General features: G+C 34.6%; 3 protein-coding genes across 3 annotated transcripts; 2 read left to right on the top strand and 1 right to left on the bottom strand.

The window, feature by feature from the left end:
* Window positions 1-1,774: 1,774 nt before the first annotated feature.
* Window positions 1,775-5,272, bottom strand: LOC121264114 (chaperone protein dnaJ 6-like). The gene is made up of 8 exons (XM_041167170.1): window positions 5,074-5,272; window positions 3,732-3,830; window positions 3,548-3,649; window positions 3,115-3,174; window positions 2,917-3,023; window positions 2,762-2,844; window positions 2,364-2,454; window positions 1,775-2,268 (listed from the first exon to the last, which is right to left on the bottom strand). Exons 1-8 carry the CDS (start codon window positions 5,200-5,202, stop codon window positions 2,058-2,060), a joined length of 882 nt encoding a protein of 293 aa, XP_041023104.1. The 5' UTR covers window positions 5,203-5,272; the 3' UTR covers window positions 1,775-2,057.
* A 1,342-nt stretch (window positions 5,273-6,614) lies between these two features.
* LOC121265962 (zinc finger A20 and AN1 domain-containing stress-associated protein 8-like) lies at window positions 6,615-8,625 on the top strand. Its single transcript, XM_041169642.1, has 2 exons — window positions 6,615-6,759; window positions 7,805-8,625. The coding sequence occupies exon 2, from the start codon at window positions 7,818-7,820 to the stop codon at window positions 8,334-8,336; it is 519 nt and encodes a 172-aa protein (XP_041025576.1). The 5' UTR covers window positions 6,615-6,759; window positions 7,805-7,817; the 3' UTR covers window positions 8,337-8,625.
* A 5,916-nt stretch (window positions 8,626-14,541) lies between these two features.
* On the top strand, window positions 14,542-17,908 carry LOC121266059 (probably inactive leucine-rich repeat receptor-like protein kinase At5g06940). The gene is given in 3 exon segments (XM_041169760.1): window positions 14,542-16,621; window positions 16,624-16,887; window positions 17,462-17,908. Coding segments are annotated over 3 exon segments (2,640 nt in total). The 5' UTR covers window positions 14,542-14,607; the 3' UTR covers window positions 17,824-17,908.
* The last annotated feature ends 280 nt before the right edge of the window (window positions 17,909-18,188 follow it).

The following is an 18,188-nucleotide window of genomic DNA, read 5'->3' as shown; positions in this document are numbered from 1 at the left end:
TTCTTTTCTTTTCTTATGTTTGTTTATTTGGATAGAGCACTAATATGGTGATTGAAAAGTTTATCACTTACCAAGAAAGTAAGGAGAGATGTGAGGAAAAAAAAAGGTAAGGAGAGATGTGGATAGACAAGCTCAAATAAAGTAACGTTTCAACTTATCCATAATACATAATTAAACAGCCGATTACCCACCAAAAAGAAAAGGTAGGAACACACACATAGAGAGAGAGAGAGAGAGAGAGAGAGCCCCAAGTGAAAGTGACAGATAAGGAAGACCTACAAAAAAGCAAAGGTTTGCTTGCATTGAGAGATTCATGGGAGAGCACTCACTTACAGTAGGGAATGTTCCCAGCATGCAAGCCTAATGTCACCGTCCTTGTAACTTAAAAAAAAATCTCATCAAGACTTCAGACACTTTGCCTATGGATAGGGCCCTCCATAAAGTTTCCACACGGTTCTTGTGCTGGCCAGCCAAGGGAATTAATGGGTTTTTATGATTGGTTTAAGAGACACAAGGAATCGTTTAAACTTTGCCCTAAAGTATTTTATATTTTTTATTATATGCATCTTTGGGTGCAATCATAGTGGGCTAAATCCCAAAACAATTGATCAGGTGGGCAATAATAATCTAGAATCAAATTCAAAGTAGGTGGGGATATCCGAAAAATTCTATTTATCATTCTACACACTATATATTATTTTTTTAAATTTTTTTTTCTCTTATTAAATATGTGGTATATAAATAATAAGTAAAAAAATTTAATTAATTTAAAAATAATAAAATTTAAAAAAAAAAATTTTAAAAAATATAATATGTAATGTGCAGAGACGATGACAAAATTCGGAGACGTCCTCGTCCAGCCTTGTTTGTAAAGTTTTACGTTGTTTTGCTTGCCCACCTACTTGGCAAAATGTTTATACTATCAACCCAGAGAAGAAAAATCATACCCAAGGAAGATGGGACTCCTCGTCAGATCAATTTTCAGCAAGATTTCCGTTGCAACTAACTAAACCTACATGTTACTTAGGTGATGTGCAGATGATAATGATGATTGCGATTTTCTTGTCGATTTGACTGCAATTTTCTGCTGATCCCGAAAAATCAAGGCCAGAGTATGAACAGAGAGAGACCCAAGAAAAAGGCATAACCATTTATTACACCGAGATTCGTCCTACAACATCATTGCCGTATTAGAATTAAAGGGCATAGCTTGGATAGAAGATTGTTGTGGTAGTTCAGACATGCAAGGGAAACTGCCTTGGAATGATGCCCTGAACTACCACAGAATGGGTTCGCCCATCCACTTTCAACAGTTTACTTTATCATCATCATCAATCATTCAACATTTTCAGCCCAATAACTATTTTCTTCTTTATTTCTTTCTTTTTCTAAGGGACACTCCACCACTAGACCCTCATCCCAACCGTCCCATTAGGTGCTAACAGCTATTTCAATGACCCGTTGACAATAACGTGTTTATTCGCACAAATGCTCCTAATTTCTCACACTTCTTTATTTCTTACGAGTAATATTATATATTATATTTTCATCTTATTTTAATTATATTAAGTGATATATGACATATTTATCACTTAATAATATATAATAAATAATTATTTAATAGTAATAAATATATCACATCATTTTTAATGAAATGAAAATAAAATAATAATATAGTATATAGGATTATTTTCTTTTCTTGCCTCAAGGCCACACTCATCAAAGATATTTATCACCAAAGCAGAAGCCAGCGACAAGCCAGTGATAATTACCGTTGGCACAAATATAGAAGCTTCTTTATGTATAGTTTCACAATATTTTTCAATGTGACAACTTCTAGCGAATGACGGAATGAGATTCACTAAAAATCCGAGTCACTTTCTCTATTTGAAAACAAACCTCAAACCCCAAGGATAATGAATCCAACATTATCATCAGAAGGAAGACAGGCACACGTGCATACAGTTCTTAGTATCGTTTAAATACTTACACAGCTATTGCAGGGTGTCTGCAGGATAAAATTTTGTACACAATCAATTCATAGAGAAAGTCTATTGTTACTCTTGCCTTGATTTTTGGAACTTCCTATGGCTTTCAAGTCTTTTCTGCACAGCCATAAATTCTTCTTCAGTTGGTTCTGAAACAGCATTACCCCCGCCACCATATTTAGATACCAAAGATGAGAACATGGAATCAAAACGATCTCTTCTCCCACTTTGGCGCTGAGATATGATTGCATATATATCTGCTTCTGGCTCTTTAATTGACCTTTATAAAGTTTACACAGCAAAATTGTTATCTCTACCAAGTTCGGATCAAAGTATATCATAGTACGGCTAAATACCAAGCAGTATAATACTTACTTCCCCTTCCTTCTCAAAGGACTTGTAGGGGGTTTAGCCTGAGATACTTGCCTTGCCCATTTCTGGTAGGCTTTCATTGCTTTCAGTTCTCCTACACATGCAGCAAGTTAATAATGATAAAGCATGCCTTGAAATGCATCAAATAGGACGAACTAAGCAGGCTGCCCTTAGAAGTTAACTATTATAAAAATAAAGTACTATTTAGGTGGAAAATTCCCAGATAACCTGCTAGGTTGTGTATTCAGGTGTCGTAACAATCAACTATAGTATCAATCATTCTTTTTTTAACTTGCAAAGCAGGACTGAGCTCAGACACTAGATTCTTCCCTCATATGAAGGGTACAACAGCTAATTTCCTAGTGAAGCCTACCTCAGACCATGTAACTAGAAATTCTAACCTGAAGCTATAGCCTCATCGATAATGTCCTTGAAACGATGTGAATCAAGCTTAGGATCCGAGCAAAGCATTGAAAAGAAGAGTCTGTAGAGGAAAGAACTTCAGTCGTCAAACTGGCAAGTCTTCATGAAAGAGGCTTAAACATTGATCTTGTACCTGTTCATGTTACCCTTGCTCTTCTTGTACAGATTAATCAAATCTTTCTTCTCAGAGTCAGATCCCCTATAGTTTGCTTCAAACTCTTCAATATCAGCCTCAGTGACCTGCAGTTACGGATTTAAAATCTTTAAAAAACAACAAATTAATGAAAGCCATATGATAATAGAAAATATATTGACCATAAAATTGGCATACCTTTTTGTACATTGTTCTTAAGAACTCATGCAGATTCTGAACAACTTCCCCCGAAAGATCCTGATCGTCCAAAAGAAAAAATGAGAAAAGGTGATGAAAAGAACAGTTGGATTTACAGGAAACTAAAACAATCCCTTTGTTTTACAAAGCAGTTCAGAGGAAGTGTTCTACTTTCTCGTGAAAATTGGAAGAACACTTTTTTGTATTTCATTATCTTAAGAAATACCATCGTTTACATAACTCCCTTGTCAGTTTTACCCAGCTTCTTATAACCACGGATTGTTGAAATGAACAACAATATTATCTGGTAACAAATGATTATATATAAAATTGTGACTTAAAATTTAAAACAAGCACGATAATCTATAGGGTAACAACCCTTAATTTGACTGACTTAAAAAAAAAAAAAAAAATCATTTAGACTGTCACTCACACCATCATCAACACAACCAGTCTGATCATAGAGTGCTCTTTTCTCCTCATCCCCGAGAATTGATATCACTTTTTGCAACTGCTGAAACTTCTCTTTAGCCTCCTACAAGAAGCAGAATAAGAGGTTACAAATTCGGAAACTTTCTAGTTTATCCAAATTAGTACCTAGTAACACGCATTGTTACCTCATCACCAGCGTTTTTATCAGGATGGAGTCGCAATGCCAACTTATAGTATGCTTTCTTTATTTCGTGTTGGGTTGCTGTCTTCTCCACACCAAGAACCTATGAGCACCAGGTTATCAGTTATATAAGTTGCTGCACTTCGCACTTTGATGTAAATGTAAAACAACAGTAAACCAAGACCGAGAGAAGGTGGGACCAAAATACAGCAGCAGAGAATGCAAAACAATGCCACCCATGAGCCTAGCTCCGCACCCAGATTTGCAAAAATGAGAACGTTTGGAGCAACTCCACGTTACATTGATCAAATAAGGAAGAAAACACATAAACTCATCCTAAGACCCCAAGGATATGAAACGAGAAAAGTCTCACAGTATGAAGCACACCGATGTAATTATACCAGCATCTAAGCTTCACTCTTCATGATTCAAGTTAGGCATGCCAGTTATGGATTATTCACCAAGTTATCAAAGGTTACAAAGGAGAATTTCCATTGAAATCTTCATTATGAACCTTGAATGGAAGGTCACTCGAAGCTTATGTGATAAAGGTCACCTAGTCAAATTACCATTAATGCCTTGGAAGACAACTTCGCACCACGTTAACCAAAATTTAACTAATCCCAATGTGCCAACTGATCCACTTCGGGGGAGGGAGACAAAAAGGAAAAGAATAGATGGTTCAGAAGAGAATCGCTGGAAGGTGAATTAAGAGAGACATTACAGGTGATTGGTCTGACAAATAATCTATTGCCTCTGATCTTATGATTTCTTCTATAATAGAAAGAGAGCAATCATTTCCATGGCCTTTTCTTGTTCAGTAAGTGATATATAACATATTCCCCCTGCCAGTAATTCAAAAGACTTTTTAAGTACATATCCAAGCACAAATTCACTTAAGGACAAAATGTATAGCAATCAGCAGCGGATGTAGTTTCGTTAATCCAAAAGAGAAGATTAATTTTTTCTGATCCAAAGGTCTTTCAACGTTGACAACCTAGGAGCCTACAGTACTGCATCAAGATAACCCTGACCTCTGCTCTGGATCATTCTTTGAAGCAATTCCCAATTAAGTGCGCGATGAAATGGCCTAATGAATGGAGGACATTAAATACTATCCACTAACCCAATAAACCCTTCCATTGAAACGTGTTAAGCATTAAGATAACAGGATCATAGGATGACAACAGAGCACAATAAAAAAAAAAATCACCAAAACATTTATATGGAGCAAAAAATAAAAGCAACGTCCAAAAAACCTAAATTCCCATCTAGGGCAACAAAACTCTGAAAATATAGTTGTGCAGTAAAAAGGTATTTATCAAAAAGAATATAACTTCGGGTACCTCGTAGAGGCTCTTGTGGTTAGTTGACGATTCATTAAGATTTTCTTGGTCGTCTTGTCCATCTTTTTGGAGGAATTCCTCATCTTCTTCTTCTTCCTTGGAAACCCTGGTTTCCTTTCTCTCCGCCATCGAAGCCTACATGCGATAGAGTAAAAAATGAAGCCCTGTAGAGGGTTCGGGTGTTGATATAATATATACAATGTGGATTTGTTCCCGCCACTTCGCGTTTTTTGGCCTTTACAAATTACACCTTTTCCCGCCGTGACGATCACATATGGGCTTCCCTGTGGGCCTATACCTTAACCCTACATGCAATTGGGCCGCTCTACGATTAAAAGAAACGGGTCACCACGAGTTTGATATAACTATCAATTATAATTGGTTTTTCTTTAAAAAAAATATATAATTTTTTCAATAAAAAAAACAAATATTTTTATAAAAAAGTTTTAGAATAAATATTTTATTGTTTTTATGATTTAAATCCTCTCTGTCTTTTTGTCCATTGTTTTTATGATTTAAATCCTCTCCTCTTTTTTATCCATTATTTAAAGTTATTTTGTTTTCAAATTGATGTATAAATCACACCATCAACATTATTTAAATAATAAATTTTGATTTATAAAATTTACTTTTTAAGATTTTTCTTTCAAATTAAATTATCAAACACTTTACTGTATGTGTTCACTGTTATTCACACCGGCTTTATATATAACTTTTCTCTTTTTTTTTTTTTTTCAGAGCAACTTAGGGAAACCTCGCATTCCTCAGCAATTTCTTCAAAATCTTCTCTAATGGTCTATAATCTATTAATCATCATGACATGAAATTCGTTTTTCTTAAAAAAATTTAAGAATGAAATACGTTTAGATTAAAGTTGATTTTTTTTTTAGAAATTGAGATAACCAAATATGGCCTTAGTTGGAAACGTCGCATTCTCAACCGTCCAGTTCTTACCGTTCGACATGATCGCTGGGTAAATCTTCTTCTATTTTTTAAACATTTGAAAATATACAAATTTATTAGTAGTAATTTTTTTACATACTAAAACAGTAATTTTTTTTTTTTAATCACTAGAGATAATTTTGAGTGGTATACTGAGGGGCTATCTAGTATTTTTCTTAATTTTTGATAGCACAATATCTTGTAATGTAACCAGACTATTTATATGTAGTCAAAACTATTTAATAATTATAAAGCCACAACTGGAGAAAAAAAATGAGTAAAGCATGGTTTTGGTTATATAGATGAGATAGGATAAAATAAAAGTTAAAAATTAAATAAAATATTATTATAATAATTTTAAAATTTATTATATTTTATATAAAAATTTAAAAAAATTATAATAATAATATAAAATGAGATAAGAATCAAGATGGTTTATTTGAAAGCTAAACCAGCCCTATTAGGTTAAACGCTGAACAGAAGGCCGTGGGCAAGCGCAATGAAACCGACCCGTCAGAGCGTGGCTGGCAGAGAAAATAGTGAGGTTTTTTTTTTTTTTTTTTTTTTTTTTTTTTTTTTTTTTTAATTAAAGATAAATATATATAGACAAAGAGAGAGAAAGACAGCCCGATGGTAATAACATTTCTTAACTCAAGCCTCTCTCTCTTTCTTCGTGTCTCTTTCTCTCCCCTCTGGTCTTCGTTTTTCCGATTATCTTTCGATTATCTGATCGATCGATTCTGGGTAAGATTTTTCCTCCTTTTTTTCTCTCTGTTTTTTTATTTAAATAATTCGCTCTTGTAGAAATTATATGTTTGGATTTTGTGCACCAAGAAAACCAAACAGACGACCCGTTTCTTGATATATTCCTCTATCCTGACTAGGGTTTTCCTTTTTCGTATGTACGTCCTTTTTTATGTATAGGAACAGACATATTGAGGGTTAATCTTGTTCTTGTTTATGAAGATGATTGGTTGTGCTTTTTAATCGAGGTGGTTCTTTGTTATGTTGGGCTGATTGCGTATGTTAAACTTTATGGCAACAGTTTTTTATTTCTTGGGTAATAATATCCGGGAGAAGGTTGAGGAAGTCGGGGTTTTTGCTGAATATTTTGGATTCGTCTTTTATTTCCTTGGTGTATATATAAATTGTTGTGTGTGCAAGGAAATTCTTGATGTGCTTAGAAAAAAAGAAGAAATTCTTGATGTTTTGATATGCTGTGCTGGGTTAAATTTGTTTTGAACTGCTTTCTCTAGGGCCATATTAGTATTGTTTTTGGAGTGAAGATGTTTATCCTGGTGAAGTTTGTATAAATGTTTGGTGGAGAACACCCCCCCCCCCCCCCCCCACCCACAAAAAACACAAAAAAATGGAAAAAGAAGATGTTATGTGCCTTCATTTTTTGCCTTTTCTTGCTGTTTAAACTCTTTCTGAGTTTCAATTTGATTCAAGAAAGTCTATGTTACTTCAGTTATGAATGCGCTTGTTTTTTTCCATTTGCAGCCCAGATACACGTTCCATAGGATTGTGTATGATGAAAATTGATTTTTATTGATAGAATTAAGCAAATCGCATCAACTGCATTTAGTTTTCTTTATCATTTTTATGGCTTCCCCAATTGCCTTTTATATGCACCTGAGCTTGCCCCTTAGTTTGCTTGTATTCATGGATTCATGTCCTCGCTTGTCTCTTAAGTATGCACTCCTTTTCCTTGGTTTCAAAGATTGCTATATGGCATTGTAATTGTTATCTTATTCTTGCCTCTGATTTCAAGTTGACGTTCTTGCAGGAAATTAGAGAAGATGGAGTCTCATGATGAAACAGGATGCCAAGCACCTGAACGCCCTATTCTTTGCATTAACAGCTGTGGTTTCTTTGGAAGGGCTGCAACGATGAATATGTGTTCCAAATGCTACAAGGATAAGCTCATGCAGCAGGAGCAAGTCAAACTTGCGGCCTCATCAATAGGAAGCATAGTGAACGGCAGCTCTAGCAGCAGTGAAAAGGAGCCTGTTGTTAGGGGTGCGGTGGATGTGCAGGCTGAACCAGTGGAGAGAAAGATCCTTTCAACAGAACCATCAAGTGATTCATCCATAAGCAACTTTGTTCAGATGCCTATGAAAGAGGGATCCACTAGATGCACAACTTGTCGAAAGCGTGTTGGTTTAACCGGCTTTAATTGCAAGTGCGGAAACCTGTTCTGTGCAATTCATCGCTATTCTGATAAGCATGATTGCCCCTTTGATTATAGGTCTACTGCCCGGGATGCTATTGCCAAAGCCAACCCTGTTGTGAAGGCAGAAAAGCTTGATAAACTTTAGGATTCATATTTGGAAAATTGGAGTATGATGCTCCTTTCTCTATCCATGTGTCTTTATATAAGTTGGCTGCTTGTCATGTACGTGTCCTTCACTGATAAAAATGGATGAAGTCATGGTAGTGAGGACATCTTTAGGAGAAGACTATTGTGAGGAACTGAGGATTCCTTTATTGGCTCTAGTTTGGTGTTACTTGTAATGTTAAATCCGTCGGCTGCGCGGTTATTTGGTAGAACATTGAAAAATGGTACTCCGTTTCCAATGGCGTGTATATGCAATATTGTGTGCACTTCTTTCAGTTGTCTCTACAGGTATATGCTCTTCGTGGATTTAAAACCGTGTCACAGAAATTGGGTCGTTGATAAATGTTATTGTTTTTCCCCTTTCTTTCGATCATCTTCGTGTAGTTACTCGCGATGTATGTGTGGAATGGGAGACTTAACTTGCTGGATTACCAATTCATACCCAAAAACTTATGTAGCACTTATTTTTTTTCTCATGCTTTTGTGGGCCATTGAATTTCACGTGTTAATGTGAATGTACGTCCCCGGTTTCAGAGTCGTGGATTGTTGGTGTTGAAAATCTCGGCCCGTTGTCTGGGAACTCCTCGGCTAGTGGAGTAGACGTTTACAGGCGATGGAATGGTTACTGCCACTTGCCAGTAGAAGGGTTTTCTGATTTTGAGTGATGCAAATGTTTCTGACGATGCCTTACAAAACGTCTGAGCGCTTATGTGGTGAAACAACAAAAATTATAAGGGATTAGAGATTGGGACTGGTAAACTACAAGAACCATTGGCACAATTACCTATCAAGAAATCTCCTAATTAATATAGCAAGACCACCAACGCGTTCCATGGCCTCTAAGCACACAGCTTTTGACTGTGTTTTCCATTTGTGAGAGTGATCCTCTTTCGAAGCAATTGGTTTTGCAGCACTGTAAAATGTTTTAGACCCAGTAGCTTGTAAGGCCGGGAACAAGGAGCACGGAATGGCATATCTTTTGATAGAAGTTTTGACAGCGTAAACAAAGTTGCTTCCCAACAGCAAGATGGAAACAAGAAAAAAGGATTCTTTCTTTGGTGCCCTTTTCTTTCCTCAATTTTGTTTGGTATATGGTGTTTGTGCAGTTGCTGTTTCACGAGGATATCGCCGTGGACCCGTGTGAATCGTTTGGCAAAGGCTGAAGATTGAAAAAAGATTGCAATATTCCCTCTAGAAAGAAGGCTCCCCGGATAAAGGTATCTACAAATAATAATTAAAGCTTGACCTTTTTTTGGGGAAAAAAAGTAACTTCCACCATTAATATATATTTTTATTCAACAAGCCTTCTTTTAGCTCAATGAGGGTTTTACAAAGTTGGATCCGTGCTGCAAGAACTGGTTTACATGATGATGTGAATTGGAATTGATCAAATCAGTTGTCACTTCCTAATTATCTTTTCGGGCATGCATGCTCTTTTTTCCAATTAATCGGAACAAACTTGGTTATGTAACTTTCTTTGGGCGAGCTTAGAAAAAGAAGAAAAAATAAATAAAAAGTTGAAGGGCATAAATTAGGATCATCGGCATGGAAAGCAACACGAAGCAATGAAGAGAGATGTCCCCACCGTCTGCTGAAAGTGATGTTGGTTATAAGAGTGCATTATTAATCCATATAGCTTTCTTCATTTCAATAAGTGAAATTTGATTATAACACCTTTGGCTTACCCCCCCACCATAATCATGTCTGGTTTCTGCGTCTAAGACACAAAGGGCACCTTCGAAATCCTTTGTTGGGACTAGGAGACTTGTTTATGGTGAATATTGCTTAGCAAAAATCACAAGCATCCAAAGTCTAAAACAGGGAAATGTGTAATATATATATGCCCTCGGATGCTTTAAGTTTAATCTCTCTCTCTCTCTCTCTCTCTCTCTCTCTCTCTCTCTCTCTCTAACTTTAGAAAAAGGAACAAATTGGAATGCATTAAAAAAGAGGAACATCAACTATTGTATAAACTACTTGTAGTCCTGGCTTATTATACTAGATTTTTCATGGATGGCCAAGAGTTCCGTCTTAAGGGCTGACATTCTTGAACTTTCAGTCAATAGGACGCATAAAGCTTTTCTTATGAAATTCGTGACCATGATATTATAAAAATATATGGTACCATAAACGATAGTTCTGCGGCGTTTGAATGACAAGAATGGATGCCAATGAAAGAATGGGCGACGGATGAGTAAAGCAACTCAAATCAAAAGGAAAGGAAAATGTCTGAACATCTTAATATAAATAGAAAAAAAAAAAGTGCTTGTTTCTTGTGCCTTTGTACGTAGTCGTTCAGTGCAAAAGAAGTGTGTTGTGGAGGCAGACATGACAGTATAATTTTTCTCTAGATTTTGCCAGAGAACTGCAATAAATGGATTGTCATTTCACCTCAAACTCCCACAGCAAAACGTCGATCCCAATTCCCAACTGCAGAGACATGAAAAGAGTCAACTTGAAAGAAAAGCTACATACTGACATTTTCAACGCAACTCTTTTTACTCTGTACAGCACGTGTACCATCTCTATTGGTGGTGGACGACGACAGCTGTTTGACGCCCGAAACACTGACAAGACAACGACTTTACGAGTAGCGTTGCTACAGTTACCGAAATAATAGTCACCGAGTACTGTTTCGGTTTTTCTTTTCTGTACTTTTTTTAATTATTATAAACACTATTTTAAAAAATAATATAGAGAAGTCATTGTAGACTTTGCACTTATTATATGACTATTTTTAATTAATTATTCTCAATATTCATTTAAAGAGATGTGTGATCTAGATGATGTCATATTACATATACAAATAGATATTCTCAATAATAATTTCTATATATATTTATTCTTTTAAAACAATAAAAAATTCATAACATTAATAAACAAACTTTCTTAATCATTAAATAAAAAATAAAAAAAAATCATTCGAGATATTATTTTGATCCGAATTCAGGAGGATCCAAAGCATTTTTGCTTTGTGAGTGCCTGTGCTTGTGTTGGCGAACATATTTATTTAGTAATACGTATACAAAATATTTTACAATATATTTCATAATATATATTTTAAAATAAATATATTTTTATAAATTGATATTTCTTTTGTAAAATATTTTGTTAAACTAACCTTTATTTTAAAACATAATTATATAAAATATTATAAAAAGTTATGTGTATTTATTATTTTTCATTTATTTAGCACGGTGCTACTCCCATGCAGAGTCCACCGAAACCAACTACCAAATTGACAAAACATTTTTTATCTTTTTTTTTTCCAAAAATTTTTTAAAATTCATGAAATATTTTTTTAAAAAATATAAAAATATAAATTCATTTTAAAATAATTACTTAATAATTAAGTAAAAGAAATGCAATTGGTGGCCACCGCCACTTTCTGTGGCCTGTGGGAGAAGCATTTCCTATTTATTTAACTTTCTATCACTTATTTATTATTTTATTTTACTTAATAGTTAAATAAGTGATTCTTAATAAAATTGTATATTTTTTAAATTTTTCCTTAATGATTAAAGATGTTAACAAAATATTTAAAAGAAAATAATAAAAAAAATAAAAATTTCAAATACACTATAGAATAATGAAGGAGGAGTAAGAAGTTCCTATTTAGATTGAGAGAGTTTCGTTTATCTCATTTTATCAAATTATTATAATTTTAAATTTTTTATATAAAATATAATAAGTAATTTAATTTTTTTTAATACTAAATAAAAATAATATTTAATTTAATTTTATCTTATTTCATTTCATCTCAACTTACTATCCAAATCTTTCTTTAATTTATTTTAAATTTTCAACTTATTCAATTAATTTCCAATGAAAAGTAGGGGGTATAAAATAAAATTAGAAAATTGATTGAACCGATCAACTTAACTTGATCGAATCGGTGAATTTGTTCGTTACTAGTTTTTAAAGAATTGAAGTTGATTTTTTTCTTATTTGAAAAAGTGGTTTCAACTTAACTGGACGGATATATATTTTAGATTTTTTATTATATATCAACTATTTTTATATAATATATTATATGATAAAATGTTAATTAATATAATATAATAATTTAATCTTATCATTCATGTTTATTAATATAAGTAATGATACTATACCCTTAATTTATATCCCTCACTTTATCATTATCTCTTTGTTGCTAACCGGGCCTAGAACTTTTTTCCTTCCTTTTCTTTCTGACAATGGATTCCCACAGGAGCTCGAAAATGCAAAAAGAAGAAATTAAAACCTTAGATATTCTCTACTCTTTTATGTTTATGTTTATATTTTTAATTTTTTTAATAAATTAAAGAATAATATTATTCATCATCCTAACTCACATCATCTTATGATGTAACATTAAAAGATTGAAAATTATTTATTATACTTTACTTGTGAACCTATCATTTAATAACACATCATAGAATGATAAGAGAATGATAAGAGTTAGAATGATAAATAGATTTTTTATTTCTTAATTAGTACAACATTTGATATAACATATAAATTTTAATCTTAAGCATGAGCATTAATATTAAGTTATTAAATAGAAACTTACTTTTAATATATATATATATGTATATATTTGGCATAATAAATTATAATATATATTTTTATAAATATATTTACACATTTGATCACATATACTGATATTTGATAAATATATATAGTGCCACACTTGTAAACTGTAAACCAAAAAAATCGGATCATACTGGACCGAAACTGAAAAAAAAAAAAATTGTGTTTCGATGATGAATGAGTTTGTATCGGTTTTTAAAATTTTAAAATCAGTTTATATCAGTTCGATTTTAAAATTCGTCTAAACCCGTATAGAACCAGAATGATTACACCCCTAATGAAAACGAGTCATTGGATTCATCTTAATAAACATGTTAAGAAACAAGATTGATTGTGTTGAATAAATAAGTTTTTTTCTCCATAATTTTTACAGAGTTATTATATTTTTAAGTCGTTGTAAAATGCACATCATTCATATCATTTAAAAAAAAAAAATCAACTCAACGGTCTTATACCATACACTTGTCGAGAGAAAAAATATAAAAAATAAAGACTCACATCAGCAAGTGTGTAGTCTAAGGTTACTTAATTGAATAATTCATCATTTAAATAATAATATTTGATTTATAATATTCAAGATTTTAAATTTATTTTCTAAATTAATTTATACAATGTAAGTACTTCACTGTATGTTATCTACACCGACTTATAAGTACAAATCTTTCATTTTCCTTTCTATAAATATAAATCTTTCCTTATTGAAGTATGGCTAAAATACCAATTCTATATTAGTTGGAAATGGTTTAAATTCGCTGGTTAAACATATTTTCTGATTGAATAAAAAAATTACAGAAATTAGATACAATTTTATCCCATAAAAAAATTGAAGTATTATAATTGAATCTATTGACAATGAAAGGAGATAGTTTTTTTTGTGAAACTCGTTAGAAAGCAGAATAAAAGAGTGACCAGTATATTTATTTTCTAATTTGGATATTTTATTCCAATAATGATATAATTATTATCAGTAATTTTATTATAATAAGGCCCTTTCTCATTTTTCTGACCAACAGACTTTGACATTAGCGCTCCTATGTCGTTGAAAAGAGTTCTCATGCTGGCACGTGAGAAGTGGAGTCTTGTTTCATCCTCTCTTGGAAATGGAGTCTTGTCATCACACACGATAGTCTTCTTTTCTTTTTTATTTGCATATATGTATATATATATATATATGTATATAATTATTAGATCCATACTTGGACTTATATGATAATTGCAAAAGTAAGATACTTTTGACTATTTTGTAAACAAATTTTAGAATGGTTTCCCGGCTACAATTTAGGGGTGATTTACTGCACTACTCCTACGTATCTGAAAATTTCCCTGTGATAATAGGGTTGGTGAAAGGCCAAATCATATCTAACACATAATAGGGTTGGTGATAATAGGGAAGACCGATTGACATTTTTGCATAATTCGTAACAATTATTTTACTGTTTTTACTTTTACTTTTCTGCTCTTTCTTTCTTTGGTGGGACCGGACGAGGGGAGAGTTTTCTTCGAACTTATACGAAATCCTCAAAAGTTATGATGACATTTTGTAACTTTGCAAAGATACCCTCGACCCCATCAATGTCCTGTAATCTATTCCTCTGACTCGCATCTTCGCACTTCACGGATATATAGGAAAGATTGAAAACTGAAAAGAATACATCGAAGCTCTCTCACAGTCACCTCCAATGGCCTCTACCTGCACATACTCACTTATTCTCTCTCTAATCTTATCCTTCTTTATTCTTAACTCAGCTTCGTCTGAGGCAGATATCCTTTTAACCTTCAAGGCCTCCATTGAAGACTCCAAGAATGCTCTCTCTAGCTGGTCTAATGCCTCAGCTACCCATTATTGCAACTGGACTGGTATCTCCTGCGTCTCCACGCCTTCACTTTCTGTTACTTCTCTCAACCTTCAAAGCTTAAACCTTTCTGGTGAAATCTCCTCTTCAATCTGTGAGCTTCCCTATCTTTCTCACCTCAATCTTGCTAACAATGTTTTTAACAAACCCATTCCTCTTCATCTCTCTGAATGCAATACTTTGGAGACTCTGAATCTCAGTAATAATCTCATTTGGGGTCCAATCCCATCTCAGATTTCTCAGTTTGGTTCTTTGAAAGTGCTTGATCTCAGCGGAAACCATGTTGAAGGAAAGATTCCAGAAAGCATGGGCTCACTGCAGAACCTTGAAGTACTCAACTTGGGGAGCAACTTGCTTTCAGGTAGTCTACCTGCTGTTTTTGGTAACTTCACCGAGCTTGTTGTTCTTGATTTGTCTAAAAATGCATACTTGGTTAGTGAGCTTCCCAGTGACTTCGGGAAGCTCGAGAAGCTCGAGCAACTTCTTTTGCAAAGCTCTAGTTTTTATGGTGAAATCCCGGACTCTTTTGTGGGTTTGCGAAGTTTGACCATTTTGGACCTTTCCCAAAACAATCTGACCGGCGAGGTTCCTCAGACACTAGGGTCATCTCTTAAGAAACTGGTGTCTTTGGATGTTTCACAGAATATGCTTTTGGGGCCATTCCCAAATGGCATCTGTAATGAAAAAGGCCTTATAAACCTGAGCCTCCATACAAACTTCTTCAGTGGTCCAATACCCAACTCCATTAGTGGATGTATAAATCTTGAGAGGTTTCAGGTTCAGAACAATGCGTTGTTTGGCGATTTCCCAGACGGTTTATGGTCATTGCCCAAAATCAAGCTCATTCGAGCTGAAAACAATAGATTTTCTGGAGAAATACCTGATTCGGTATCAATGGCTGCCCAATTGGAGCAAGTTCAACTAGATAACAACAGTTTCACTAGTAGAATTCCTCAGGGTCTTGGGATGGTTAAGAGCTTATACAGATTCTCTGCATCTCTTAATGGTTTATATGGTGAACTTCCTCCTAATTTTTGCGATTCACCCGTTATGAGTATAATAAATCTCTCACACAATTCGCTTTCGGGACAAATTCCGGAGTTGAAGAAGTGCAGGAAGCTAGTTTCATTGTCTTTTGCAGACAACAGCCTTACTGGAGAAATTCCACCATCCCTTGCAGATTTACCAGTGCTAACTTACCTTGATCTTTCTGGTAACAATCTCAGCGGTCCCATTCCCCAAGGGCTTCAAAACTTGAAGCTGGCCCTCTTCAATGTATCCTTCAATCAACTATCCGGTAGAGTCCCATTCTCTTTGATTTCAGGTCTCCCGGCTTCATTTCTGGAAGGAAACCCTGAGCTTTGTGGCCCAGGATTACCCAATTCTTGTTCCGATGACCAGCCAAGACACCAGACTGCTGGTCTTGCAACGTTGACATATGTTCTGATATCTATAGCTTTTGGTCTTGGGACTCTGATTGTGGCTGCTGGGTTTTTTTGGTATCACAGATATTCCAAGCAGAGATCTCAAACGGGAAGTTGGCGTATGATATTCTTCTATCCTCTTAGAGTCACCGAGCATGAATTAGTCATGGGAATGAATGAAAAGGGTGCAGTAGGAAGTGGTGCATTTGGTAGAGTATACATTTTAGGTTTACCGAGTGGTGAACTTGTTGCCATAAAGAAGCTTGTTAATTATGGGAGCCAATCATTCAAAAGTTTGAAGGCAGAGATTAAGACATTAGCCAAGATCAGACATAAGAACATCGTTAAAATTCTTGGTTTTTGCCGTTCTGATGATTCGATCCTTCTAATTTACGAGTTCTTACAAAAAGGGAGTTTAGGGATCTGATTCACAGGCCAGGTTTTGTGTTGCAGTGGGATGTGAGATTAAGAATTGCCATAGGGGTTGCTCAGGGATTAGCATATCTTCAGAAGGATTATGCCCCGCATTTGCTTCACAGAAATCTCAAGTCAAATAATATCCTACTGGATGCAGATTTTGAGCCAAAACTCACTGATTTCGCACTCAACATAATTGTGGGAGAAGCCGCATTTCAGTCCACCATGGCTTCTGAAACTGCATCATCGTGTTACAATGCACCAGGTAAGAGATCTGATGAGACCTACTCAAGTTTTAATAGGTATTTTGCTACATAACTGTAATGATTAAAAGTACTTCCACTGGAAGTCAGAACCGACTGAAGTTGAAGAACCAGCGGATGAGTTGTGGTTAGAAGTGAAATGCCACTAGCTAGCTGGTTCTGCCCAAAATGTTGTAATAGAGTAACTCTTGTCTTAGAGTCTAATGCTACTTTAGTGGCATTTGAATGTCCGAATCTCTCTCTCTCTCTCTCTCAGTTTTAACTGATTTACTATTTTTTGAACCGTGACATTGGGGGTCATGGAAAAATCACCTTTTAAATTCTTGAGGACCAGGGAATGCTCTCTATAAGTTACCTTAGAATAAAAATGCGAAGAACTGCTAAAGTGGTTAGGCGCAATTGTTTACTGCTAAATCACCTCTAACTACGCCCTTTCTGAATTAATGGTTAATTGACTCAATAAAACACTACATCACCATAGAAAAGACATATAAATTTTTGGCAAGTATATGGAATGCTTTGTGAATACGCAATGATATTTGAGGTCCAGATGGTCTTATTGGGTTTGTATTGCAGAATGTGGGTACAGCAAGAAGGCAACTGAGCAAATGGATGTTTACAGCTTTGGTGTTGTATTGTTAGAGCTTGTGAGTGGCCGAACAGCCGAGCAAGCAGAACCGGCAGAATCTCTTGATATCGTGAAATGGGTGCGAAGGAAAGTTAACATTACCAATGGGGCGCACCAAGTTCTTGACCCAAACATATCAGAGTCTTCCCAACAAGAGATGCTTTCGGCTCTAGAAATCGCTATGGGCTGCACTTCTGTGATGCCAGAGAAAAGGCCATCCATGTTTGAAGTTGTGAGAGCTCTTCAGTCCCTCGACTTAAGGACTTCCTTTCCTTCCAATACTTCTGAAGGTCATTCAATTTCACTGTGATGGAACCGAGGACTTAACCCCTTTTTTCAAGTCTTTAATGTAAAGCCAACTTGAATTTTCTCACTATGACTTCTGATTAGGAAAAGAATATGCTGTTTTAGGCGTGCTGTTCTGTTCTGCACCAGGATTTGTGATGGGATTCTGTTTAATAGAAATACAAGATTTCTGCAATGTCCTAATGGTTATGGGGTTGTTAAGAAACTTGATCCCATGGTCCAGGCACTATACAGGTTGTGTTTTTTTCAATTCATCTCAAATCAATCATTGATGAGACTACTACTTTTTTTTTAACTATTTAGAAAAAAAATTTAAACTCATCTCAATTTATTTCATATATTTTAGCCTAAAAATTTAAACTCATCTTA

The sequence above is a fragment of the Juglans microcarpa x Juglans regia genome, chromosome 5D (assembly GCF_004785595.1).
Source record: "Juglans microcarpa x Juglans regia isolate MS1-56 chromosome 5D, Jm3101_v1.0, whole genome shotgun sequence".
NCBI lineage: Eukaryota > Viridiplantae > Streptophyta > Magnoliopsida > Fagales > Juglandaceae > Juglans > Juglans microcarpa x Juglans regia.
Note: the sequence above shows the minus strand (reverse complement) of the source record. Positions and strands in the feature narration are given on the sequence as shown.